This window comes from Achroia grisella, unplaced genomic scaffold, assembly GCF_030625045.1.
Source record: "Achroia grisella isolate CSIRO2021 unplaced genomic scaffold, CSIRO_AGI_Agris_v1 utg660, whole genome shotgun sequence".
Taxonomy (NCBI): domain Eukaryota; kingdom Metazoa; phylum Arthropoda; class Insecta; order Lepidoptera; family Pyralidae; genus Achroia; species Achroia grisella.
Genome location: NW_026712984.1, coordinates 5,379,975 through 5,406,915, shown reverse-complemented (window position 1 = coordinate 5,406,915; position 26,941 = coordinate 5,379,975). Strand labels below are relative to the sequence as shown.

Below are 26,941 nucleotides of genomic sequence, written 5' to 3'. Positions count from 1 at the left end.
CCACATAGTTCAACAGTCGCATTGTCCCGTGTATTAATTTAGATACTGAATATACACTTCTACAAACGCAATAATGTATTTAAATTAATTTACTTCTATATATTTTTAACTTTGTTTTTGATTTCATTTAACAATACTCCATACTAAGTTAACGCCCATATTATAATGTTAAAACTATTAAGCAATAATAATATATATTCAATTTAAATGTATAACTGTTTATCCTAGTTTTTATTCATTGTATGCAATGTTATTTTGATATATTGTTTTCTAAATATATCACATGTAGAAATATAATGAAAATTAATGAAATTCCTATAAAATTGTGATTTGACTATTAAAATTTTAGTCTATTGTGATTGTTTATAATTTAATTCCGTTATTCATGGAAATTAAAACGTACTTATGTATTACAATAAACTCATTTCAAAGTTTTCTTCCCCTCCGATCGATCCCACGTCCAATTCAAACGGGGATCGATATTACGACGGCCTGAGCCGAGGTCGAGCCCCTAGCAGTGCCCTCAGACTGAGTTGGCCTTCAGCCGCTCCAGTTCTGCGGGTTTGGAGTGCAATCTGCACTCGCCCCCTATTGTTCGGGCTGCAGCCAACAGCATCTCTAATGCTGTTGGCCGTAGCTGGCCTTTACTACTCTAGTAGTAATAAAAAAATCTGTAATTGTCATCCAAATTGTCAAAATAAATGTGATCATAAAGAGAAAATCCAATACTGTTCTATGTTTACTAGATATTCGATATTTTTGTGAATAAGGGCGATAAATTATAGATAATAATTTAATTGATTTTGTAAAAAAATGTTTGGTTGAATTTACGTGCTAGTTAAGATATTTATAAAGAGACAGACAGTATGTATAATATATATAAATAGTATTTTATTACTACTGTAGTATTTTTTTATGGATGACAGTTTACGCTGGCGGGGCACCAGTGGAGGATGATAAGATGAGTTTGAAGTCAGGTCAGTTAGTCCATGTCGGTAAATGGCAATTTACCACGATGATTTTCATGGGGAACCATGAATTGCGTGGAGGCTAACCTGATATGGTTTTTTTTTTATGGATGATAATGGAATGGTGCACCCGTCTGCGCTAACGGTTTACGCTGGCGGGGCACCTGTGGAGGATGAATGGTCAGTTAACCCATCGTAGCATATTCACCCACCAGGAATTTACCATGGTGGTATCCGGACGGAACTGCCTGGAGGTCAACCTGACATTGTATATTGTTAGCAAGTGGGTTATTAGTCTACATTACTAACAATCCCCTTCTCTGAATCATAGTATTGTTATTATCATCACGCAAAGCATAAGAGCACAGTTCATGAAAACCTACACATATTGATTTGACATCTACATCTTACCTACTCTATCCTTAAGAGATTAATGTACTCAAAAAATGCAAATTTTGAAAAATATACTCTTAATGTCTTAACAATACAATTTAAATTTAGAGATTTGTTCATACAGTATTATATTGTTTTAAAAAATATATGCAAATATTATAAAATACTTATGGATGAAATAAAATCATCCTCATTATGTTTTTTTATATTCAATTTTTATGTTTTAATATCATAAAATAAATATAGAAAGTATATTACAAAAATAATATGCTCAAGTATGAAAGAGCAAGTATTAGGTTAAAATAAACTATTGTAATCATAAATTTTATACCATTACCATTATAAATGATGAACTGTATTTTGCTTCAAAATATTTTTATTTTATTTGGTTTATTTAACTGCTAAAATTGGTAAAAAAGGTGGATTATAATTAATAATATATAAGATAGGATACATCTCAATTTATAGTCGCAATATAATATATAAATTGAGATATAAGCTATCCTATCTTTCGAGTTGGATCAAATTGCACACAATGTGCAAATCAAATTTGCAATCGGTTCAGTAGATTAGGAGTCCACCGCGGACAAACAACGACCTTTCCTACATTGAAATTACTATACAGAATGCCAAAAAAATTACTTGTCAAAAGGCAATAAAAATTAATTGTAAAGGCAATAAAACGTGCTGTGATTATAAAAAAAAAAGCAATAACTCATTTATCGCCTTTTTATGTTCACAGCATTCTGTATAGTAATTTCTTGAATTTCAAAATCGTGCTGCGAATATTTTACTGTGATTTGGTAAACAATCTTGATGAGTCTTTTAAATAAGAAAGAAGAAAATTGTTATACACATAAAATATACAACACAAAAAATACAATTACAATTTAGATCATTAATTCTGGTATCAATTAGGTTTCCGCTCAGACGTGGTAACAAATGCAGATTCATTTTTATAATAACACAGATTACATAGGGTTACTTACTATTAATAATTTTAGTTGCAGATATTGTACGATTGTTTACCGAATAACACAAGAAAAAACACATTGCATATTAAATAATTAAGAAATTAATATTTATCGATAAATTTACCATTAAAAAACTAGAAAATGGCCAATGGCAACACAAACCACCGGAGCCAAAAGAAGAGAAAAAAAAATTACCATTAATAAGTCTTATTCCTTTTGTTTATATATAAATGAATAATTTAGTTACATTCAATTGGATTGTTAAATTATTGCTAACTATTCTCATGTGATTAAAAATTAAAGTTATATTTTAAAGTATTGTTTTTCTTATATCATAATTCCTCTCCAACATTCTATATAGAAGGTCGTTTTAAGCAACAATAACTTGATAGCGTTATGAAAATTTATACCACGCCATCTAGTGGATATTAAATAAACTAAAAAACCTATTAATAAAAATTTCGTAAACAAGCAACGAAATCGACTTTATTGTTATATGCTACTAGCTAACCGTCCCGGCTTCGCATGGGTGTACATGTATTATACATCTTATCTTCCTCTTTAATCACTCTATAAAAACTGCAGTATAATTCGTTGCGAAGTTTAAAAGATCTAAGCCAACAGACAGCAGAAGTGACTTTATTTTATACTATGTAAAGAAATGATCTTTTTTTTAAAACTCAATTTGTATTTATGGCAACTGCAAAACCCCAGTTGACAATAATTACACCGCAATAGTCAGTCGATTTTAACTGTTCATAATAGGATATAGACTAATCCTACAAATGTTGGAGTAAGAGAAATATGTTTGTGCTATCAGCTAACATATAAACCATTAGGTTATAACCAGCTATTTCTCTTCAAGAAACATAATGTGATAACAATTTGAATTGGTAGGGAAATTAACGATTTTTTTCATATTTGCGAGGGTATTATGACAATTCATCCCCGGAATTGCAGTTGAAGTATGTACACTAGGCTTTATAATACATGTTATACGCGGATGAAATTTATAGCCTGTGTTATTTCAATATGTAAGCTATATTACTGAAAAATTTAATCAAAATTCGATCAGTAGTTTTTGCGTGAAAGAGTAACAAATATCAACGATCCATCTATACACCCATATTTACAAACTTTTGCGTATATAATATTAAGTAAGACTAATTTAACCAGTTTCGATCTTAATACAAAAAAATCTGTTAAAACTCCGACGAAACGTGCTCTAAATGGTCAAGGTGTAAAACATTCCCAATTTGTTTGAGTTTCGATTTAAAACTGCTCATGTAATAACAAAACGCTTCAAATAACCTTCACATGTTATTGAAATGTCAAAAGCGAGTTTGTTATCACCTGCGTTTTCATTAGTATTTCGTCACTTGCAACCGCCACATAGTTCCCGACTACTTTTACTTTCCTCGACTATAATGGAACCAAAAATTAGCCTGAAAAAGGATCCAGCATATCAAAGACTTCAAGAATATTATAATACAAACGGAAGTAAAATAAATATATTACAACTGTTTCAACAAGATACCGAAAGATTTAATAAATTCAGGTAAGGAAAGTTTATAATATGTCTCAGTAATTGTTTTTTTTTTCAATAAATGATAGAATATAACTAAAATGTAAGTAGTTAACAATACTTTTGGACCTAAGGACTTTCAATAAATTAAGTTTTATTATCATAATTAATAAATTTTTATACAAAGTATTTAATAATAATAAAATATATTTCGTCTTTTGAAAGATTTATTATGTACCTGCTTATTAAAAAATATATATAGCATATATGGTACCCGTAATATAAATTTATTTAATAATAATATTATTAATGTTTATGTTTTTAATACTTACCATATTTTAAAGGATTTCCTGTCAATATTTTGAATCAATATAAATATTAACTATATGATAAATCTATACAATCTAGTAGTGGGTAATAATGGAAGAATTGGAGCTATTCACAAGACTTCATAAAAGCAGATAGCAGAAATTGACATTGTTAGCTTTAATTTTTGTGCATGTTTTTTTATATATTTTAAATATAATCCTTTATTCACTTACAATTAGTGTATACTTCCCTAAACAGTTGGTAATTCATTAGTAATAAGAAATTTTATCAAATGATCCCACATTGTTGTAGGGCTGAAGCACCAATGTTGTATATTATTTTGTTAATACAATCTACATTAATAATTAAAGTTAAGACAGCACTCATTGGATAGTTTTTTTTGCTAACTATAAATTATATTTAGTCAAAGTCCAGTTCTCTGTGACTTCATTATTTTTCAGATTTTCTTATATAACAACACTACCCTAAGCTACTAAAAAGAAGCAATATTATGTAATGTTTCACAGTATTCTTAAGATGCAGATCCTCCGATTAGACACTCTATTTTCAGTTCCCACACTCAAAAGACCTGCTTATAGTTCCAAGACTGATTGCAGATAGTAAAGAAGGAAACAATATTTTCTAATATGAGAAATAAATAAAAAACTAAACACTATTGGCTACACCTTCTGAGATACAGCAATAAGATGTATGATGTTGGGATGTTCTTAATCAAATGGTTGGCTCTTAAACCATTTAATTCTTACCACAGTTTTTCAATTAAGTTATAGCTGTGGCCGTTTTTACATTAAAATTTCAGCCATAATATCTAAGACTGTACTGTCTCTATAATATAACTATTGTGACTGATCCTATGATACTAACGGACAATAACATCTGTACCATTCTTTACAGTCTGAACATCCAAACACCAAATGACGGAGATATCCTATTGGATTATTCCAAGAATCGTGTGAATAATGAAGTCCTCACTTTGCTTCTCAACTTGGCCAAGAGCCGCGGTGTGGAGCAAGCAAGAGATGCCATGCTTGGAGGTATATTTAGAATTTATCCTCTTATTTATACAATCAAATGTGTAATAAATAATGTTACTTAGTCATTTTATTTTAAGCAGTTTTCTTAAATTGACTAAACAATATCTTGAAATAGTTTTTAAATGAGTCATCTTGCAAAAACATCTGAGGATCATGAGTACCTTAAAGTAAACTCAGTAGCTGAAGAGATAAAGCACTGCTGCTTCAAATACAAGGTGGTAGTAAATCATCCCAATATGTTGGCCAATCAACTGACAGTCCCCAACAATATGTGTTACCTCAAAAGACATAGGTAGGTACAGCTTTTGACGGGACTTTTTTTGGCAGGTAGCTGATGTAATAAGGAGTAACTTAGGCTACTTTTAATTTAGAAAAATAAAGCTAAATTCCACGCGGACGAAGTCGAGAGTTGAGGACAGCTACTTTTAAATATATTCCTTTATTTATAACTAGCTGTACCTGCGACTTCGTTTGCGTGGAATTTAACTTTATTTTTCTAAAATGAAAAAAAAATTCTAAAATAAAAGTAGCCTAAGTTACTCTTTATTACATCAGCTACCCGCCAAAAAAAGTTCCGCCAAAATCGGTCCAGCCATTTCAGAGATTAGCCGAAACAAACAGATCGACAGACAATCATTGTAAAAAATGTTATTTTAGCGTATGTATCGTATTTATATTCGTATGCATAAAGTAAACAACGGTTATTTCAATTACAAACAAGGAACCCAGTGACTAATTATAACCATCTGAAAAGACGATGATGGTGAATGTACTGGGAATCACACAATATATTCTGTGTAATTTTCACTACATATGCTCATAGTTTTCGACTGATTGCCATTTTCCATTAGTTGCGCCATCTTGTTGCTATTCTATTTACACAAAAAAATATGTTGCAGGTGAGAAAATTAACTTCACTGAAGATAGGGCAGTCCTCCACGTTGCGCTGCGCAACAGACAGAACAGGCCAATCCTGGTCGCTGGCAAAGATGTCACGCCCGATGTCAATGCCGTCCTGGCACACATGAAGGAATTTTCTGAACAGGTTATCAGTGGGCAGTGGAAGGGGTGAGTCTTATGAGTAGGGGTTTTAGGTATATACTACATTGTCACCTTCTAATAGAAGATTGTGATCGTCATGGGGTTTTTCAATAGTATATTAAGGTTTCTTAATAGTCAGCAACACAAGCGACACACCTGATCGTCATATCGAATGTCGATTTAGGGTTTTTCAATAGTATATTAAGGTTTCTTAATAGTCAGCAACACAAGCGACACACCTGTGGGCTAATTATGTAACTTCGTTCGCAACGATTTTCGTATGTAACGTAGTGAAAATGACGTCATCTGTCAATAATGCGATCATATAAATTTAAAATGACGCCATTTGACGCTGTCAACTAGCATTGCAACGTAAACGCAACTTTACATATCGATAAAAATATATGTAATACTGAAAATTACCAAAACAAGATAAATAATGCTGCTCGTTGCAACGTCACGTAATCGCTATTTTGCAACGAGGTTACGAATATGTAAAGTTGCAGTTGCGTGGAATTGAAACGGTTTTTACATTATGAGAAACAATTTAGAAGGTGTTTTTACATTATTTTAGAAGGTGGTTATAATCTTTAAAATATCAGCATTAGCAGCATTATTTATCTTGTTTTGGTAATTTTCAGTATTACATATATTTTTATTATATTAAATATTACGTAGAAAGTCGTGAAAAGGTTTTAAATTTATTAAAATGGGAAAATTGTCACGACTCAAACATGACATCAGTGTTGCCAATTCGATATTTTATTTTCGTCCCAAATCACATAGAATGTTGTATTAACTAGAGTAAATGTTTAATATAAAATTAGGTACCTAGGTATCTATAGCAGAAAAGAAAATTTAATTTGTAGGTTAGATTAATATTAATAATGATTATAAATAGTTTGTATAAAATATGCTTTTATATTCAAAATTATTAACCTTATTTTTTCATTAGAATAGAATAGACTTTCTTTATTTTATTTTATTAAATGTCTATTAATAAAATTAAAATAAAAGAACAAGTGAACGCTGCAGTATATTTTGTAATTTTTGAACGCAATAAAAATTGTTTCAAATCAACCAACTAGTGTATTAACCCAATAATTTAAAATGTATCCTTCTAAAGGTATAAGCTATCTAATGTACTGACTTTTTAAATTGGTCGGATTAACAATATTCCGCTGCAACTTCATAGTAGTGTTTTATCGATAGAAATGATTTATGTTGCGGTCATTCGACCTTACTTGATCGCATTTTTTAAATTGAAATGATTTTATATTGCATCACAACTTCAACAGAAACACTTTCATATCGTGTTACATAATTAGCCCACTGGTGTATCACTGCTAATAGAAGATCGTACCACTCTTGAAAAACCCCGTGGTAGTTCATGGGTTTTTTCAAGAGTGGTATATTAAGGTTTCTTAATGGTCAGCAACACAAGGGACACCTTTGGTGTTTTAGGCATCCATAGGCTACGCTAACCGTTTACCATCAGATGAACCGTATGCTTAATTACCACCATCGTTGTATATAAAAAAGAAGTTATTTAAAAAAAACATAATGTCGCTCTATCGGCCGCCTCGACTACCACACCGCTTTATTTTCAATGGTCTCAGGTTCGATTTCTCGTACGATCTAAATATTTGTATTCATGAGTCTGATTGTTTGTATCGGTCTGTGTTTTCTATGTCACACACACACACACATCCACACACAAACACATACACACAATTATTCTCACGAACATGTACCACATTAGCATCCTACAACAGCAGTATTATTATTAGCATTAGTCTTTAATATCTAGGGAATCTAACTTTCACGTAGGGAATGTAACTGGATGTCCTTCATACAGGTCATTATAATGACCTAGTAAGGACAGCAGTGAACAATAAACTTATGGGATGAAAGTTTATATGAAACTTTGTCATATTTAAACCGATCGGGCTGAGACTTTGCATGCATAAAGCTACTATGACGTAGGCATCCCCTAAGAAAGGATTTTGATAAATTCCACCCCTAACGGGAAAAATTAACGCGACCGAAGCCGCGGACAAAAGCTAGTAGGCTATAAATTTCCCGTAAAGTGGGCACAGGTGGTATTAAATAAGTATACCGGATATTCTTATGCCTTAAAATGATATGACGAGTATATAATGTAATCTTGTTTAATGTTTTGTTCATATTACACATATAATCTCCGTGATAACAATTATTGATAAATTAGCTAGGGTCAATATACGGAATGACTGCCTTGAATGTGATATGATGTACTGATAGTGTATTAAGTGCATTAATAACGCATTAATAACCAGTAAACTGAGAACTCATATTTTGACGTCCTTTTGTAATACTAGCAGAACCAACCACGCGTTGCTGTGACTGAAATTCTTGAATAGCTTTGCCTGACGTATTTCCCGTAATTTAGGCTTAGTTTAAAATGTCCCGGCGGGACTGACTCTGTCCCGTATTCGAACCGTGCTCCGTTTTTTATTATTAAATCGATCGATCTCCGCTAGACAAAAATACTCACGCACGGGGTACGAAGTTGCGTAACCTTTGTACCCCTAATTTAATAAAAAAAGAATTGATGACCGTTTTTAATTATGATTATAATTGTATTGATTTTTATAAATATGTTAAAACCAATAAAAATATGTTAAAGCTGACTTGCTCCTCAGAAAATAAAAAAAAATAAAGAATATCACTATATAATTTTCTTTTTTATTTGTTCCAAGTAAAAAACTAAATTTCCGTATTTTTGCCTATTTAAGCATTTGCCCTTTATAGGCTGAAATTTCTTCACAATTTAATTTGTATACTGAACTGGATAGTACCAAAAAAATGTAATGACACTTGAAGTTTTTAAGCGGCTCAAACGGTTCAAATATGAGTAAATTATTTATTGATTTGATTTGTGTCGTTTTATATTATACTAACTGACGTTCAAATCAAATCAAATCATCAAATGAATAAGGATGGAAATTTACAGATCTATGTATTTTTAAATTCCACGTAATAATTGAATAAAAAAATCTTAGAAAACACGCAAACCCATACAAACAATCATACTCATGAATACAAATGTTTGTACCGTGCATGGAATCGAACTCGCGACCATTGGCAGTAAAGCGGTGTGTTAAACCGCTAGACTACAGAGACCGTGGATTTTATTAAATTATTTCATTATAATACAATTTAAACGGGGGTCAAAATTACGGACTGAGCCGAAATTCGAGCTCCTATGGGTGCCCTCAGACTAAAGTCGTATCCGTCAGGCGGGAGTTGGCCTTCAGCCGCTCCATAAGTCCTTCCGCGGGTTTGGAGTGCCATCTGCACTCGCTCCCTTTTTTTTTATTTTTTAACGTGTGGAAAAATTTCAACAATACCGTCACCCCGCCGGAGGGATGGCGAGGTGGTGTGTGGGACTCGTACCCACTAAAAAACCACACGGTATACCCCGAGGTGCCATGAGCCGAAGTTTGGGGTTCGCACTTGGCTCTCAACCCAGACTTCGGCGGCTTGGTTCTCTCTGGTTAGGGTGCTATGACTTGCACCCTACCTTCTCGTGGACTCTATTCGCCCCCTATCGTACGGCGAAGCTGTAAAGGCCAGCTACGGCCAACAGCATTATAGTCCGATAAAAAAAGAGTAATAAATAATTTTGCGTCACAGGTACACGGGTAAGCCGATAACTGACGTGATCAATATTGGTATTGGGGGGTCGGACCTCGGCCCTCTCATGGTCACTGAAGCATTGAAACCTTATGCCAATCATCTCAAGGTTTGTTTTTAGTGTCTATTTGTAATTTCAAATTAACAGTTTTACTTTCGATGGTCGCGGATCCGATTCCTCGCATGGTACAAACATTTGTAATCATGTGTATGATTGTTTGTATCGGTCTGGGTGTTTTCTATGTATATTATGTATGTATTTACAATAAACAAAAAAGTATCAGTTGTCTAGTATCCATAACACAAGTCCTGCTTACCGTGAGACTAGATGGCGTTGTGTGAATTGTTAACATTATTATTATTATTATTATTTAAAAAAAAAATTCTAAGTACATATTTATATCAGTTGTCTAGTACCCTTAACACAAGCTTTCTTACCTTGGGACTAGATGGCGCTGTATGAATTATCCAGAAGGTATTATTAATCTTGTTAATGTAAGTTTTAAATCTTAAGGTGCACTTTGTATCAAATATCGACGGTACACACCTGGCTGAGGTGCTGAAGCGGCTCGACCCTGAGACGGCGCTGTTCATCATTGCTTCCAAGACCTTCACCACGCAGGAGACCATCACGAATGCCACCTCAGCCAAGAACTGGTTCTTAGAAGCTGCTAAAGACGTGAGCATCAATTGAATACATTTTTAGATAATTATGGAATAGCAGGGGCGGATCTACCTAAAGGCTTTTTGGGCTGTAGCCCAGGACCCCGTGGATACTAAGGGCTCCCCAGCACTGTAATGAAAACTATAGGCGATATTCTGAATTAAAAAAAAATCTAAGCTAAAAATTTCCCATCGGTTGTTTTTCTCATCTGATCGATCACCCGTCCAATTCTAACAGGGATCAAAATTACGACGGCCTGAGCCGAGGTTCGAACCCCTAGCGGTGCCCTCAGACTAAAGTCGTATCCGTCAGGGTTTGGAGTGCCATCTATACTCGCCCTCCATTGTACCGCTGAAGCTGTAAAAGCTAATTGCGGCCTTCCTCTCTTAGACCGGGTCTTCCTCTGGTGGGAATGCCTGTATTTACTGATGCTGTATAAACTGTGTCAACTTTAATAAAGAGAAATACTACGCAATACTTTTATATTATTTTCTCTATTCCGCTACAATTAGCATGCGCGAGACCACAAATATTCTTGCGGAATTACCAAGTGCTAATTGTAGCGGAAGTAAGCAAAATAATATGAATCCATTACGTAGTGAAATGGATTCCGCAAACCACCTAATTTGATAAAACATATAAAGGGAAATATTTCAGCCATCAGCCGTGGCGAAGCATTTCGTGGCGCTGTCAACCAACGCTGAGAAGGTGACAGGCTTCGGCATCGATGCACAGAACATGTTCGGATTTTGGGACTGGGTCGGAGGCAGGTGGGTTTTTTTGTTATAAATATAATAGTGAAATTATAATAATACTAGCTACTTGCCTCGGCTTCGCAAGGGTGTACATGTATTATATTTAAAAACCTTCCTCTAGAATCACTCTATCTATTAAAAAAATCGCTTTGAAATCCGTTGTGTAGTGTTAAAGATTTAAGCATATATAGGGACAGACAGCGACGGCGATGGTGAATAATAAGCACACACACGCACGCACTCAAGCACGTACGCACGCACGCACTCAAGCACGTACGCACGCACGCACTCAAGCATGCACGCACGTACGCACGCTCGTACGCAAGCAGGCACGCACGCGCGCACTACACCTACTTTGTTTCGGCCCATAACTGTGATATACGCCACAAAGGGTAACAAAGATATATACAAACTTCTGTAAACATTTACGCATGTCGTGGTAACCCGTAATTAAGTCAACACTATATACCTAAACTTCTTGCAAGGGATAACAATTGTAACTTCATAGTGTGTCTTGTTGATCGCTCAAGTAAATAAATAAATAAAAAAACGAACAAAAGCTTGTGAAAATTAAGCAAATGAATATCCAAGACCATTATTACAACGCCACCTAGTCACAAGCTAAGCGACTCGTAGTACATACCAGTTTTACGTCATTTTACGGTTATATGTAACAACGTTGGTGCCAATCAGACATGCCTATCTGATGGTAAACGATTACCGTAGCCTTTGCACGTCTGAGATAGGAAGGTCACATGTGCGTTACTGACCCTTAAAAAACTTAAATATATTCTTTTAGAATAACTTATATTTAGTTAAAACTAACATTTAAATAAGTATATTGGGCATGGAGTTCTCTATTGTAATATTATTTTTATGTGTTACAGGTATTCTCTATGGTCTGCTATCGGCCTGTCCATCTCGTTATACATTGGCTATGATAATTTCGAGAAACTTCTAGAAGGTGCCAACTTTATGGACCAACACTTCACTACTGCGCCTTTGGAGAGAAATGTATGTATGTTATCATAGATTAGATATTTTATACATTTTTAACCCGGTCTTAACACGAATATTTTATGGAAAATAAAGGTATTTACCTCTCTCGACGTTTCGGCTAAGTTGCACTCGCCGTGGTCACGAGTTCACGTATGGTAACTAACATGGTGACACGAGTCTTTTATATATAACACTAGCTTAGTCCACGTGGAATTTAACTTTATTTTCTAAAATAAAAGTAGCCTAAGTTAACTCTTTATTATATCAGCTACTTGCCAAAAAAAGTCCCGTCAGAATCGGTCCAGGCATTTCAGAGATTAGCCGGAACAGACAGACAAATATTCTAAAAAATGTTATTTTGGTATATTTATATTCATATGCATGTACTAAAAACCGGGTATTTCAGTATTACAAACAGACACTTAAATTTTATTTATATGCACATAGATAACGTATGATTTCTCTACACGATAGGCGCCAGTCCTACTAGCAGTTCTGGGTGTGTGGTATAGCAACTTCTATGGAGCTGAGACACACGCTCTTTTGCCGTATGATCAGTATTTACACAGGTACTTAATTTTTTTTATATAATTCCTTTATAATAATAACAGTATATACAAGGTTACTGGAAATTAGACGTATTCCCATCAATACGATATAGAGGAGCTCAAATTCAATCAAAAGGTTTTCAAGTTATTCTGAATTTTGTGATTTTTAAAAAAATATCCAACTCAGTGTCTTTACAACATTATTTAAAAAAAAATGGCTTATTAAATGTCTTTCAACCTAATTTTTATGTGTAGAGGACTTGGTAACGAAACATAATAACTCACAAAATACCCAAGAATCCGTAATAAGTAATACCTGTCACTGCAAACATTTTTTTTCATAAATTAAACGTTACTTGAGTTAAAGTACCATGTCACGCCATCCCTTGCCAATACTCAACAGATTTGCGGCGTACTTTCAACAAGGGGATATGGAGAGCAATGGGAAATATGTGACGCGTTGCGGCGAGCGCGCGAACTACAGCACTGGGCCGATAGTGTGGGGGGAGCCGGGGACCAACGGTCAACACGCCTTCTACCAGCTGATACATCAAGGCACAAGGTGAGTCCATCTCAAATTAATAACCAAACGAGAAGCACTGAATGACTGTCAGGAAATGCCAGGATTGGTATATTCAAAAGCTTTAATATCGGGCTACTCGAACAAATACTCAAATAGACTACTGCTATTGATTAAAAACGACATATGCATAATGACTGGAGCCCTCACAGGACACTGCAAATTAAACAAACATATAGCAATCCTAGGTCTGCACAACAAATATCTGCAGATTTTGCCAAACTGAAGAAAAAACACCACTACACATCCTATGTGGTTGTAGCCCACTCATGTATAAACGAAATATCTCCTTTGGAAAGTATACACTCTATCCTGAGGAGATAAATCGCTCATAAGAATATCCTTCAATTCTCGTCCCTGACGATGCAGCGAACTTTGAAAAGGGCGAGCACAATAGATCTGTGCAGGTCTCAGTGTTACATGTCTTAGCACAGATGCTAGACTGTTACAGGTACTGTAGCTTATTGACGGAACAAGTCTAAAAACCTTCAGTAACAAAAGTACTTCTTTTATTCGAAATAATAAAAGTAATCCAGGAGGGGGAAGGGGATTGTCAGTAATGAGGACTGTTGACCCCATTGCTTGCAATGTACCATGTCAGGTTGACCTCGCGGTTCCCCCTGGAAACCATCGTGATAAATTCCTGATTAATTTGTCACGATGGGCTAACTGACCTGACCTCATGCTCATCTTATCATCCTTCACTGGTGCCCCGCCAGCGTATACCGTTAGCGCAGGCGGGTGCACCATAACATTATCATCCTCTAAAAAAAAATAGTTATCCAGGATAATTCACACAGGGTAGGGAGAGGGAGATTTTAGTAAAGATATTCAATGAAACCAATTCAATTTAGAATTAAATACAATAGTATTTTAGAGGAACCGAGTGAAATCTGGCATGACATTGTTAGAGATTCAATAGTATTTTAGATATCCGGAACTATAATCGATTGGTTGAAATGGTCAGTCCATGACATGGATGTTGCTAGAGATTCCACCTTTATACATTTTCTTGTAAATAAATTCTTAATATTAATAGAAAACTCCCAGATCAATACGAATTGCTTTTTTTTGATGTTATGTCTCACTTATGCCAGCAACCTTGTTTGCAATTTGTGTAATAAAAAAAATTCTTAAGGGATATAAGCGTATGTAACTCTTAGTAAATAAGAAACATTTTAACTTCTCTCCTACAGGTTGATTCCGTGTGACTTCATCGCCCCAGCACAAACCCATAACCCGATCTCCAATGGCGTCCACCATAAGATTTTATTAGCTAACTTCCTCGCACAAACGGAGGCGTTAATGAAGGGAAAGACACCGGACGAAGTAAGTCTTTTAATCTTTTTTAGCAAACTAGACTTTATAAAAAGAGGTCTCAGCCTCATCTATTTCTGCCACCAAGTAGGAGTTATATTGTAAACTGTGTTTTATTGAAACTGGTAACAAACATTATAGTACACCTTTGTACAGTTTATTGTCGCTTTCTTCTCTATTAATTAATATTTATTTATTGTTGGCAATTAGCTCCTAATGGTTGAATTATCCACGCAGGCACAAGCAGAGTTGGAGAAGTCAGGTTTGACTCCTGAGGCGATCAGCAAAATACTACCCCACAAGGTGTTCCTTGGTAACCGGCCCACGAATTCGATCGTCGTGAAAAAAGTTACGCCTTTCACGCTCGGAGCACTCATTGGTAATTATAACGAACTCCTTGATACATTTTCATGCTGTTTTTAATTTTTATGACTATATTTTTTGACACAGTCTTTTTAATCTATTAAAATGTAGGTGTTGAATTAATCTCATATTTCTATAAATTTGTAGTTTTCATCAAAACTCTATTTCTAGAAAAAGCCAATAACAGATTTTCAGACTGCAAAAGAAATAAAAACAAAATGTGGCAAACAGAATAAAGATCTGAGATAAATTTAGAAGTACAATTAAAGTAATATAAATTACACACTAAATAAAAATTATAAAATAATTATTTTACGAATTATGAGAATACGTTTTATTTCGGACTACTCTAATGCTGTTGCCCGCAGCTGGCCTTTACAGCTTCACCGGACGTTAGTGCAGATGGCACTCCAAACTAAAGGACGGACTTATGTAGCGGCTGAAGGCCAACTTCCGCCTGACGGATACGACTTTAGTCTGAGGGCATCGTTAGGGATTCGAAATGGATGAAGTCATTGTAATTTCGATCCCCGGTTGAATTGGACGGGGGATCGGAATATAAATGTAAAAAAAGTATGTTGAATATATTTTTTCCTTTCAGCATTATATGAGCATAAAATCTTCACTCAAGGCGTTATATGGGACATTAATTCCTTCGACCAATGGGGCGTTGAACTCGGCAAACAACTGGCAAAGGCGATAGAACCGGAGTTGCAAGATTCTAACCCTGTATCTAGTCACGACGGCTCCACAAACGGACTCATAAACTTTTTGAAGGCAAACTTTTAAAACTAATATTGTATTATAAATATGTAATTTAGGTATTTCATTCATACTAAGTTCGACCAATATTTTTATGAAGTTTATTATTATATTCCCGCTGTTGGGAATGGTGTCTAATCATAATAATGAAATTAAAATTAGATGTAAATATAAAAAATATATGTATATTTGGAATCTGAAATGTGTGTTGTAATAGAATGAAATGAAAGTTTAAAAAAGTAACATATTTACTATTGTAATATTTTAACTAAACGTTAGTGAGTTATTACCTGTTTTTTTATTATTTCGTTAACACGATTAAACATGATATATATGTGTATAACAAATTGTTTGTTTTTTAATCCCCTAATAAATAATAAAAAAAAATACATTACGTGCGTCGGAGCGTGTTGACCATTTGTTTACCCTTTGTGCTCTCATTGTACAATAAAAAAAAAGACAATGATTTTCTTGTCTTTGTTTATGCTTGTTCTAAAATATGATTAATGCATATAATATTTATATAATAAACTAGCTGTCTCGGCAAACGTTGTTTTGTCATATAAATTAATAACGCTATAAAACAATAGGGGTTGGTGATAGAAGGATGAAAATTTAGGGTTGTATGTATTTTTTAATGACACAATAAAAAAATATAAATAAAAAAAATTGCCTAGCAAATAAAAAAATAATGTTAGGGGTGGACAACCCCTTTTCGCTTGGGGTATGAAAAATAGATTGTAACCGATCCTCATATCTACTGAATATGCATATAAAATTTCATAAAAATCGGTCAAGTCGTTTCAGAGGAGTATGGTAACTATGTGTGTGACACGAGAATTTTATATAAAGGATAAGTTTAAATATACATTCTGTGTATATTCTGAAGTGCCCTTTTTTAAACTATAATTGAGAAACCTAGCGAAAATATTGCTTTGTACCATAAGGACCTAAATATAAGGTTAGAGGATGTGGTTTTTCTTTTTAAATGTTTATTCTATTATATTTTTATGTATCTATCCTACTTTTTGTACATACTAAGTACGTGAAACTCACCTTACATTAATATACTTTTGTTTTTTACTTCATCATGCATAATATTGTGCTAATAAATGTGTTGTTAACATCAATATGGAAATTTTTACTTTTAAAAACCCTTGCGAATAAATCTGGCTTCACATTTTAGGTTCAGTCAGACGATTGTCATATGACGTCGTTTGATAGCGCGTTACCAAATCTCTTTGGTAACTCGCCAATAGAAACAATCGTATAAGACAACTTGGCGATGACCGATTCAATTTCAAAAATCATTTATTCATGTAGGTCATTTTAGCCACTTATGAACGTCAAGTTCTTTTTTTTAATATTTTGTTGTTACCGTCTATTTCAGTATAAAGATTCAATTGGGAAGAACAGGCGAGAAACTCACCTAAATATCTTTTTCTTTTAAAGCGATTATTTACATTTTATGCTTCTAGGTGTCTATAGATATAGATGTTAGATAACATTAAATGAAAATCGACGTAGGACTTTTTCTTAGTTAATTTTCGGCTCTGCTCTATAGGAGGGGCGCAAAAATAAAAACAATATACAGAAAATTTATCACATTATTTATTAGAACAAAAATAAACGTCATCAGTCTTCCATCATATTGAAACTGTAATTTTAATTTCTTCATTAACATTATCATAATAACACTTAGGCAATATAATAGAGTCATAGAGATTCTGTCAGCAGTCCAGCTGTGTTCGTACAAATTTGTTACTTTTAAGTTACATTTTTATAGTTTTTAAACTTATTAAGTGCTATAAACTTTAAAGACGAATTTAAGAAGGGATATCTCCCCCTATTCCTTTCCCTTCCATGCCCTTAAAAAGCTACTAAGCCTCTCGTAATTCTGATATTGCTTATGGGCGGCGGAAACTTATCATTTGCCATTAGATGTGTTGCAAGTTCGTTTGCTCTATGCTATCTATAATACATAAGGAATCTGAACCGGTGCCTTATACAGAAACAAATGTACCTAAAGGCCGTGGAAATTCTATTCAATGTTCTTTTAATGTTAAAATAAAAAAAAAATTAAATTAAAAATGTGGAACTAACATGGTGTTCCAAAATATAAATCAATGTCAAATTTAAATCTCTTAGTAAAGATGTCTTAATGAATTAACAGTTTGTACACATATTTTGTAACATCCTAGGTAATACAGATTATAAATAACATTTTTACTTGGGCCGGCGACCGCGGCCGCCAACCTTCGCCTTTTTGTTAGCTGCATTCTTTTTCTCTTCTTCTGCCTTGCGTTTTGGGTTTGGTGTGGTCGACAACACCTGAAAAAAATTAACCTTTAGCAAAATATAACCTCTCTGTCGGGGAAAAGGGGTTGGACTGACGACCATAATGATAATGCCGCTCCCCTACTGAATTTATGAAGATGGGCTAACTGCCTTGACCTCATATCTATCTTATCATACTCCAATGGTGCCCCGCCTGTGTAAACACTTAGCGCAGGCGGGTTAACATCATCAATTAAAAAAAACTTCTCTCCCGACCTTATCCTCCTAAGTCCTATCCTATTGTCACGACATATACCTACATACAATAATTCATAATTATATAAACAATCGATAATTTAATTAACTTAAGATTTGTACGCTTGAGATTAAGATTTGTACAAAAACATGGCCCTAGCAAAATTCAACGGAAACAAACTAAAGATTTGCACTTTTATTTTAATTTTGTAGTAAATATTTGTCTTGTATAAATGTAATTTGTGTAACAGTGCAGTATATAATGCAAAATGACCGATGAACCTGATCACAGCGAAACTTCCGATGTAAATCTTATTGCATCGTATTAAATTTCTATAACATTAATAAAGTGTGTGTGTTTGTGACTCATTTACACTCGACATGCCTCCTATAAGGTGGTGGTAAATTTAGGCTGAAGAAGCAAATGCAACGAATCAAATTAGTTACCAATCTAATCTTACTGCCCAGGAACGTGACGATCGTGAATCAATGAACGTGAAAGAATTCGGACAAGATTGACCCGTGATCGACTACTAGTGGTGCAAGTTTGAATCCAGCTGCTTCTGTTATAATATGTCAATTGATTACAGTGCCTCCAACTGTGTTGCTATTGGACCTAGGAACTCATTTTGCCACTATGGTAAGGTATTGAAATACAAAAATGAAGCCAATGGATTGTGTTGCGCAAATGGAAAGGTGAAATTGATACCATTGCTTCCACCTGTTTCAAAATTCAAGATGACATTGGCAAATATTGTGTGCTGTATATCCCAATGAGTAAGCAGTTTATATACTTCGGCTTTGTATACACTTAGTCGAGTATTGCGCATAACACTCAAAACAACCTATTAGTGCTTCTAATCTTATATATAAAATTCTCGTGTCACAGTTTTCGTTCCCATACTCCTCCGAAACGGCTTGACCGATTCTCATGAAATTTTCTGAGCGTATTGAGTAGGTCTGAGAATCGGTCAACATCTATTTTTCATCCCCCTAAATGTTAGGGGTAGTCCACCCCTAAATTTTTATTTTAAGCCAAAACAACGTTTGCCGAGACAGCTAGTATAATATATAAGTCCAATAATCTGTAGTAATTGAGATATGTAATAGGTACTCTGTAATTCTGATATATGCGTGATAAACTCCAAGTGAATTTGTCATGATAAGTTAATACCTCATGCTCATCTTAACATCCTCCATTAGAGCCCCACCAGAGTAAACGCAACGAGTAAGCGCAGGTGGATGCTCCACTTTATTATCACCCATAAATTGTTTGTTATTGAACCCCTCCGAAAAGGAGTGATATTTATAAAATTTGGTGTACATTTAGGTAGGTTTCAATAGTATTTTATGTTATTTCACCTTAAAGAATCCGTCGAGTCGGCCCTGTGTGGTACCAGTTCTTGCCTTCATTAACTTCTTGGCGCCGTTCCGAACTCGTTCTTCATTGAACTGTTTGTCTCCACACAAGAAATTTACCAGACCTTCTTCGTCAGGGTCTGTCCATTTTATCTGGTAATATTAGTTATTATATTAAAATACTGGCGGGGAAATCTTAATTTCAGTATTACATTTGTTTTTTACCGTTGTTAGATAAGGCTATGAAATGATATAATATGGAGGTAAGACGTTTTAGTCGCGGTTACGTATGAGAGGTATAACTGGCGCATACGGACTCATGTGAGCTGCGAGTATGTTAAACATTCAATGAAAGTCTGTGGTTAATTTAAATTTCATATATTTTGTTTGAAAAAGTTAATAACGAAATATCTGATTATAGATTATTAATGTTCAAATTTATAATTCAAATTAATTATGCTCGAATTTCGACCTCTGGACGACCACTAGCATAACATCTATAAATATCGATTATCATTATTTTGCTACATTTTTTTTGCCTGCTGAGATGTGGCATGTAAATGTACATATATACGTCGACTCCACTCACCTCAATCTCACTCGGATCCGTCACTTCCGGTGCCAAGAATAACTTCCTGGCTCCCTCATAGTCCCAGTTCTCTGGAGGTGGATATTTATTTGTGTCGATATTCTTAAGCACCTCGTCCAATGTTCTGTGCTGACGGATGAGCTCGATGGCGCGTTTGGGTCCTATACCCCGGATGGAGCCGCAGTAATCACAGCCGAGCAATATGCACAGATCTATAAACTACAATATTAATAGTAATTAATTGATGGATTCATTGTCTAAGGGTTTAATTTTCGCGAATATAATAATTCACGCCTTACTTCTGACGGTCGCTGTATAGATTCCTCGCACTGTATAAACATTTGTATTCATGAATATGATTGTATTGCTTTTGGTGTTTTCTATATATGTATATATATAATAAAACATCACGTTATCGGAGACGCTTGCTACTTTCAGCCACAACAAAATAGAAATAATCTTTATTCATTTTTGAATAGTCATATCTTTTTGATTCTACCATTCTTTCGAAACGCAGACTCATCACAAGCAGAATCTAAAAGAAAATTGCAAATTGCTCTTTTAAAAAACAGATATACCTCCTTATGTTCCAGTTCGAGTCCTTTCAGCACATTGTCTAGATGAAACTCTTGGACTGGCATTTTCCTTGCTTCAGAAAACGTGAGGTGTCGTAGTAGAACATTAGCACCGAAAGTCAATGCATCCATATCCTCTGTAGCGGTTCCGTATACCTTGCCTGCTTTCACCTGGCAGAAAGGAGAATATTTTCAATATACACCAACACTAGCTTTTGCCCGCGGCTTCGCTCGCGTTTAGTTTTTTTTTTATTGTAGATGATAATGGAATGGTGCACCCGCCTGCGCTAACGGTTTACGCTGGCGGGGCACCAGTGGAGGATGATAAGATGAGTTATCAAACAAATTCCTTTCATTAGGGGTTATAAAGTTCACTATGACACTCATAGTAGCTTTATGCATGCAGTATCAGCCCGATCGGATTAAAATTGACAAAATTTCATACAAATTTTCATCCCCTATTTTATCCCCTTGGGGGTAGAATTAATCAAAATCCTTTCTTAGCGGATGCCTATGTCTTAACATCTACCTGCATGCCAAATTTCAGCCCGATCCGTCCAGTGGTTTGGGCTGCGCGTTGATAGATCACTATGTCAGTCACCTTTCGAGTTATATATATTTAGACTATAGAATACAATTTTTAATAGTTTAATTGAGATTATTGACGGCTTCGGTGGTCTAGCGGATTTTTTTTCACCCGTTGTTTTTGCACACCGCCGTTTCTGACGATCGAGGGTTCTAATTTTTGCATGGTACAAACATTTCTATTCTTGAGTATGTCTAGTTTGTTTTGGTCTGGGTATTTTTTACGTATATTATGTATGCGTTTAAAAAAATATAGAATAAGAATTTGTATCATTTGTCTAGTAGGGGATAGTCAGTAAGTAAGAAAGAAAGTAGCGTTTACGCAGGTAAACGCGGGCAATAAAGTTTCTACTATACTAACGGTGTTGCGTAGATAAAACTGTATTATAAATAAGGTATCTTACAAAATAAAAATAAATGCAACTCAGTTATGGATAAGTAAATGGTATCTTATAGTTGGAGATTATTAAATGTAATAATTGTGCATATTTTTCTATAGCTTAAAGTTGTAGTAAATCTAATTAATTTAAAGTTTTTAATAATATTTTTATCATTTCTTATGTAATCAACATTGCGACAAGATTGCGAATACGATAGAATCTTTCAAGACAGAGAAGAACCCAAAAACCCAATGAAACGAGCGAGATTTCATTAATGGATAATAAAGTTCTAAGAATTTACCATAAAACTTCTCCATTTTAGCAACAAAAACCTTTTAAAGACCTTATCAGAACACGTTGCGTTGGTCAAGGAGTTTAAAACATCTGATCGACGCAACTTTGTACCACATCTCAAGTCTCAATCAGCTTGCTTTGTAAGCTGTAATTTTGTTGTAGAGTCAGATAAGGGCAGTTAAATTACAGGACAAGATATTTTAAGACTCTGGAATGGTATCACGAGTGTCAAATGATAATGTGATGTCTGTAGTGCGGTTACCGTTTACCATCAGGGAGACCATCAGCTTGTTTACTTTTAGAATTGTATAGAAAGAATTGAAAGGTTTATTTTACATACCAGCGCTGCACACTGGGCCTCAGCTTCACACGGAGCCTCCACGACTGGTATACCCATCAGCTTGAGCAGTTGTCTAGCCTCATCACCATGCTGTCTTGTCACTTTCACTAGCCTACGGTTGAACTTCTCTATTTGAGATTGGTCACCTAGTAAATAGAAATAATAATATAATAAACCTGGAAAATCCACACAATGGCCTAGATCTAGGCATCTAGTCCCAAGCCAAGCAGAGCTTGTGTTATGGATATACTAGTAAATACTTAAATACATTTTGTTTTGAAAATAAATACATAATATACATAAGATATATGATGACAAATATAAACAATAATACTCATGAACAAAAAATCCGCAACTATTAGAAGTAAAACTGTGTGTTAAACCACAAAATTACAGAACCCAAATCTAATAGTTTAAATAGCCTGTATATGTATATAGACAATAAATGCGAAAGGAACTCTGTCTGTCTGTCTGTCTCGCTTTCACGCCAAAACTACTGAACAGATTTATGTGAAATTTGGTACACAATTAGTCTACATCTTGAGAAAGCACATAGGATACTTTTGGATGCGATAAAATGGTTGTAAGGGGGTTGAAATGGTAGGTGCAAGGTTGTACGTAAGAATCATCATTTTTAAAGGTGTAAACTTGAAACTTATATTTTAGTTTGGTAACTGAATGTGAATAAATATGATATTCAAAGTTCTTAAAATTTTTACCCTTAAGGGGGTGAAATAAAATAGGGGATGAAAGATTTTAGGTAAATTCGGCATTTTTGAAGCCAGATCTATGAAACTTTTTCCATTGGCTTTTTTGGATTAGTTTATAAAATACCCCACTAATATTATAACTGTGAAAGTAACTTTATCTGTCTGTTTGTCAGTCTCACTTACACGCTAAAACTACTGAACCAATTTAAATGAAATTTGGTACACAGATAGTCTAGACCTTGAGAAAGGACATAGGCTACTTTTGAATGCGATAGAAGGATTATAAGGGGTTGAAAGAGTTATGTATGGAAGTGTCGTAATTTTTGAAGGTGAAACGATGAAACTTTTTCATTTTAGCTTTTATTGGGTTAGGTCATTAAATATTTTTTCATTATTTGGTCAAGGTCACTATTTTCGCGGACGAAGTCGCGGGTACAGCTAGTATTATTATAAAAACTTTTGTTATTACTATTATAAAATATTTACCAGCTTCAGTGGCCTTCTGCAGTTCCTTTTCAGCTTCCTCTCGCCTCTCTGCTCTTTTATTCAGCTGATGCGACTTCAACTCCGGTGGTTTTCCGTCAAATACGTAAACAGGTTTAATACCATTTTCGACAAGTCTAATTGTGCGGTAGAATGTACCCATCAGATGTGATGTGGTCTCACCATCAACTGATGTTAATTGGGCACCTATACAAAAAATAAAAAGAAGATAAATAAAAAAAAACAGGTGAATTGAATAGAGGTTGTTATCTATTATGACATTTTAAAAGGAAATTATAATCTAGACATAAAAAAGACTATAATGGACTCGCGGATTCTACCGAGTTTAACTTATGATGACATGGGTCTACACAGAAGTAATAAACAAAGTCTTGTCTTGTCAACATGCGATGGAAAGAAGTATTTTGAAACTTAGGAGAATACAAAAAACTAGTAATACAGACATCCATAAGAAGACCAAATTGATATGCTCTCCAGTTCAGTTTGAAACAAAAATGGAACTGGGGTGACACTTGGCGCGATACAAAGACAGGAGATGGACTAATGTAACGACAAAATGGTCGGTCCACCAGGCAAAAGAAAAGTAGGACAGCAGAAAAAAAGATGGGCAGATGACATAAAAAACATAGCAGGAATAGACTGTATGCAAACTGCCATGGATAGAGGGATGGCGGAAGATGGAGGAGGCGTTTACCCGAGGGTGCCCACACAATAAGAAAAAATAATAAATAAACCAAAAGTATAATGTTTGAAAAATATTATGTGGAAGTTAAAGCTATAATAATATAGGTGACATGGTATTATACATTGCTAGAAATGGGGTTATTAGTAGCACTTATTGAATGAATAAGAAATTGTGCAACCATCTCCATATGGCACCAGTAAATGATCATATAATCAGTCAGATTAATCAGCCCATATTGGCGCTACAATTGCATAGAAATAGAAATAATCTTTATTCAGATAAACTCCATACAAGCAATTTTGAAGTCATATTTTTTTATCTACCACTCTTTCCGAATGCAGATTCATCACAAGAATGAGCAATATAGTTAGACCTGATTAAGTATATTCCTAACAATGTACAAATATCCCCATTACAAGCCTTTCTCTATACATAAAATTATTTTTGAGGAATTTTATTTTTGCTATGGACTCGAGAGATGTGTTGCTAAGTGTTTGGGATTATTTATCGACTCTATATCCATAATACTAACATAGTGGATGGAAATGATGTTAACTTTTTTTTTTTTATGTTAATGGAATGGCAAACCTGCTGACAGTCCAAATTATTACTTTGTTTAAAAGTAGTCTATACATGTCATTCTGGCTAGTGTAATTTGTGTTTTAGTTAAATGATAACATTATTTATATACACAAACAGCACTGTAGACACATTATATTAGCTATGCCCGCTATTTCACCCACATGAAGTTTATAGCCTATGTGTTATTCTGATGTATAAGCTATATTACTGTAAAGCGTCAAAATCTGTTCAGAGGTTCCTGTGTAAAAGAGTAACAAACATACATATTCACAAACTTTCGCATATAAAATATTATTAAGATTAAGATGACACTAGCTATACTAATGCATTGCCATACCAGAGGAACTATGCTGTCATACTATCTTGTAATTCATGCCATATCTCCCTATTCAACTGAAACTCAGCTAACAAAGCAAGTCACTCCGCAGCTGATATCGGTGTCTACCCACGCTAATAACTCAAATGAGGTTAAATTCTTTTAAATTTGACGCGGTTTTTATTTATACATATAATTGGTGTAATAAACTGGCGAGTTTACCCATGATCATGGCAGTTGAAACAGTGCCGAAATATCGGTAACTCAATAAATATAAAATATGGTAAGATCTTGTGATTTTTACTAATTATATGTATCAAATGAGGTTAGTTTTAGAATAAGTGGAAAAATTACTTGTTACCTTCACTTCTTACAGCAATCAGGAATTGATAAAGGCTCATAGATGCATCAATGGCAATTTTGCGGCCTGAAAATAAAAAAAAATACAGTCTGTACTTATTTAAATCATGAGAACATAAGCAATCCTTTATATAAAGTTTCCAACCAGTATTTAACATATTACAATATCTTTTTTATTAAAAACCATAATTAGGTATAATATAGTATTTATTTCTGATTAGGAAAATAATTCATAGTATTTTATTATTAAAACAATATGTTTCTTTAGTGGATTACAATAGTATGGTGTTGGACAGGGCATATGCTAAGGTGCAAAATAAATAAATGGAGCAAGCAAGTGACTCTCTGGTATTCTAGAAATGGGTCCAGAAGACAGAGGCGCCAAAGAGTATGCTAGAAAGATTATATCAACCTGACTCTAGGACCATTCCCTAGAACAGTCCTAGTCAGGTTGATGTCTATTAACTGTATTCTAATACGGTTGCGGAAGACAAAGTTCAACGGAGTGAGTTGGAGGAGGCCAATGCTAAAAGGCACCAAATTGCGGGACATTTTATAAACCACAAAATGTACCCCACATTTCGAAAAGCCTTTATTATTTATAATAGTATGATGTACCTGTGCGTGCGCTGTGTCTGCGCTAATAGTATACACTGTATGTATACACTAACATATAGATACAAGTTGGAGACGCTAAAAAAACATTTCAAATAATGCCCTTCATACATTAATACGAAGATAGAACTTTTATCTTGTATCGTTATCAATAGATAATGAATATTTAGTCGAAATATATATTATAAAATAAAACATACGAACCAAAATAGTTCTTAATCTCCATTTCTTTTACAGCTTGCGGTGCTATATCTGCTATTAACTTCGATAAACCTAAAATACCCATATTTAACTATTTTTCACACAATTTTGGTATAAGAAAATGACTTGAGAATTGAGATTATTGTTACTTGATTTGACAATATTATTAGTTAAAAACTGGTAAAGCAAAATGAACTTATAACAAAAGCGGTTAAACATGACAGATTGGTTAATGACTGATGGCGGGAAAATTACATTGACACATCTGTCATAAATAATAGTGCGTCACACACTTGATCTTTAATCAAGATTTTATAATAATCGATTTATCGATCTAGTTGACAAATATCTTGTTATGATAAAGAACTAAGGATAAAAGAATA

General features: G+C 34.2%; 2 protein-coding genes across 2 annotated transcripts; one reads left to right on the top strand and one right to left on the bottom strand.

Moving 5' to 3' along the window:
• Positions 1-3,674: 3,674 nt before the first annotated feature.
• LOC131849869 (glucose-6-phosphate isomerase) lies at positions 3,675-16,835 on the top strand. Its single transcript, XM_059200001.1, has 12 exons — positions 3,675-3,893; positions 5,085-5,224; positions 6,124-6,292; positions 9,944-10,052; positions 10,458-10,622; positions 11,265-11,377; positions 12,250-12,376; positions 12,836-12,930; positions 13,313-13,471; positions 14,686-14,818; positions 15,044-15,185; positions 15,771-16,835. The coding sequence occupies exons 1-12, from the start codon at positions 3,763-3,765 to the stop codon at positions 15,956-15,958; spliced, it is 1,671 nt and encodes a 556-aa protein (XP_059055984.1). The 5' UTR covers positions 3,675-3,762; the 3' UTR covers positions 15,959-16,835.
• A 935-nt stretch (positions 16,836-17,770) lies between these two features.
• On the bottom strand, positions 17,771-26,674 carry LOC131849653 (flap endonuclease 1). The gene is made up of 8 exons (XM_059199766.1): positions 26,562-26,674; positions 25,744-25,809; positions 23,782-23,985; positions 22,586-22,731; positions 20,990-21,157; positions 20,412-20,630; positions 19,826-19,975; positions 17,771-18,262 (listed from the first exon to the last, which is right to left on the bottom strand). The coding sequence occupies exons 1-8, from the start codon at positions 26,641-26,643 to the stop codon at positions 18,158-18,160; spliced, it is 1,140 nt and encodes a 379-aa protein (XP_059055749.1). The 5' UTR covers positions 26,644-26,674; the 3' UTR covers positions 17,771-18,157.
• Between the last annotated feature and the right edge of the window lie 267 nt (positions 26,675-26,941).

What these genes read in the sequence shown, in the direction of transcription:
- LOC131849869 (XM_059200001.1), top strand. Translation starts at nt 3,763, where the DNA reads ATGGAACCAAAAATTAGCCTGAAAAAGGATCCAGCATATCAAAGACTT. An exon ending in ATCAGTGGGCAGTGGAAGGG is followed by an intron (nt 6,293 to 9,943) that starts GTGAGTCTTATG and finishes TTTGCGTCACAG; the next exon opens with GTACACGGGTAAGCCGATAA. An exon ending in TGGGACTGGGTCGGAGGCAG is followed by an intron (nt 11,378 to 12,249) that starts GTGGGTTTTTTT and finishes TATGTGTTACAG; the next exon opens with GTATTCTCTATGGTCTGCTA.
- LOC131849653 (XM_059199766.1), bottom strand. Translation starts at nt 26,643, where the DNA reads ATGGGTATTTTAGGTTTATCGAAGTTAATAGCAGATATAGCACCGCAA. An exon ending in GCAGAAGGCCACTGAAGCTG is followed by an intron (nt 22,732 to 23,781) that starts GTAAATATTTTA and finishes TCTATTTACTAG; the next exon opens with GTGACCAATCTCAAATAGAG. An exon ending in TCGAACTGGAACATAAGGAG is followed by an intron (nt 20,631 to 20,989) that starts GTATATCTGTTT and finishes TTAATATTGTAG; the next exon opens with TTTATAGATCTGTGCATATT.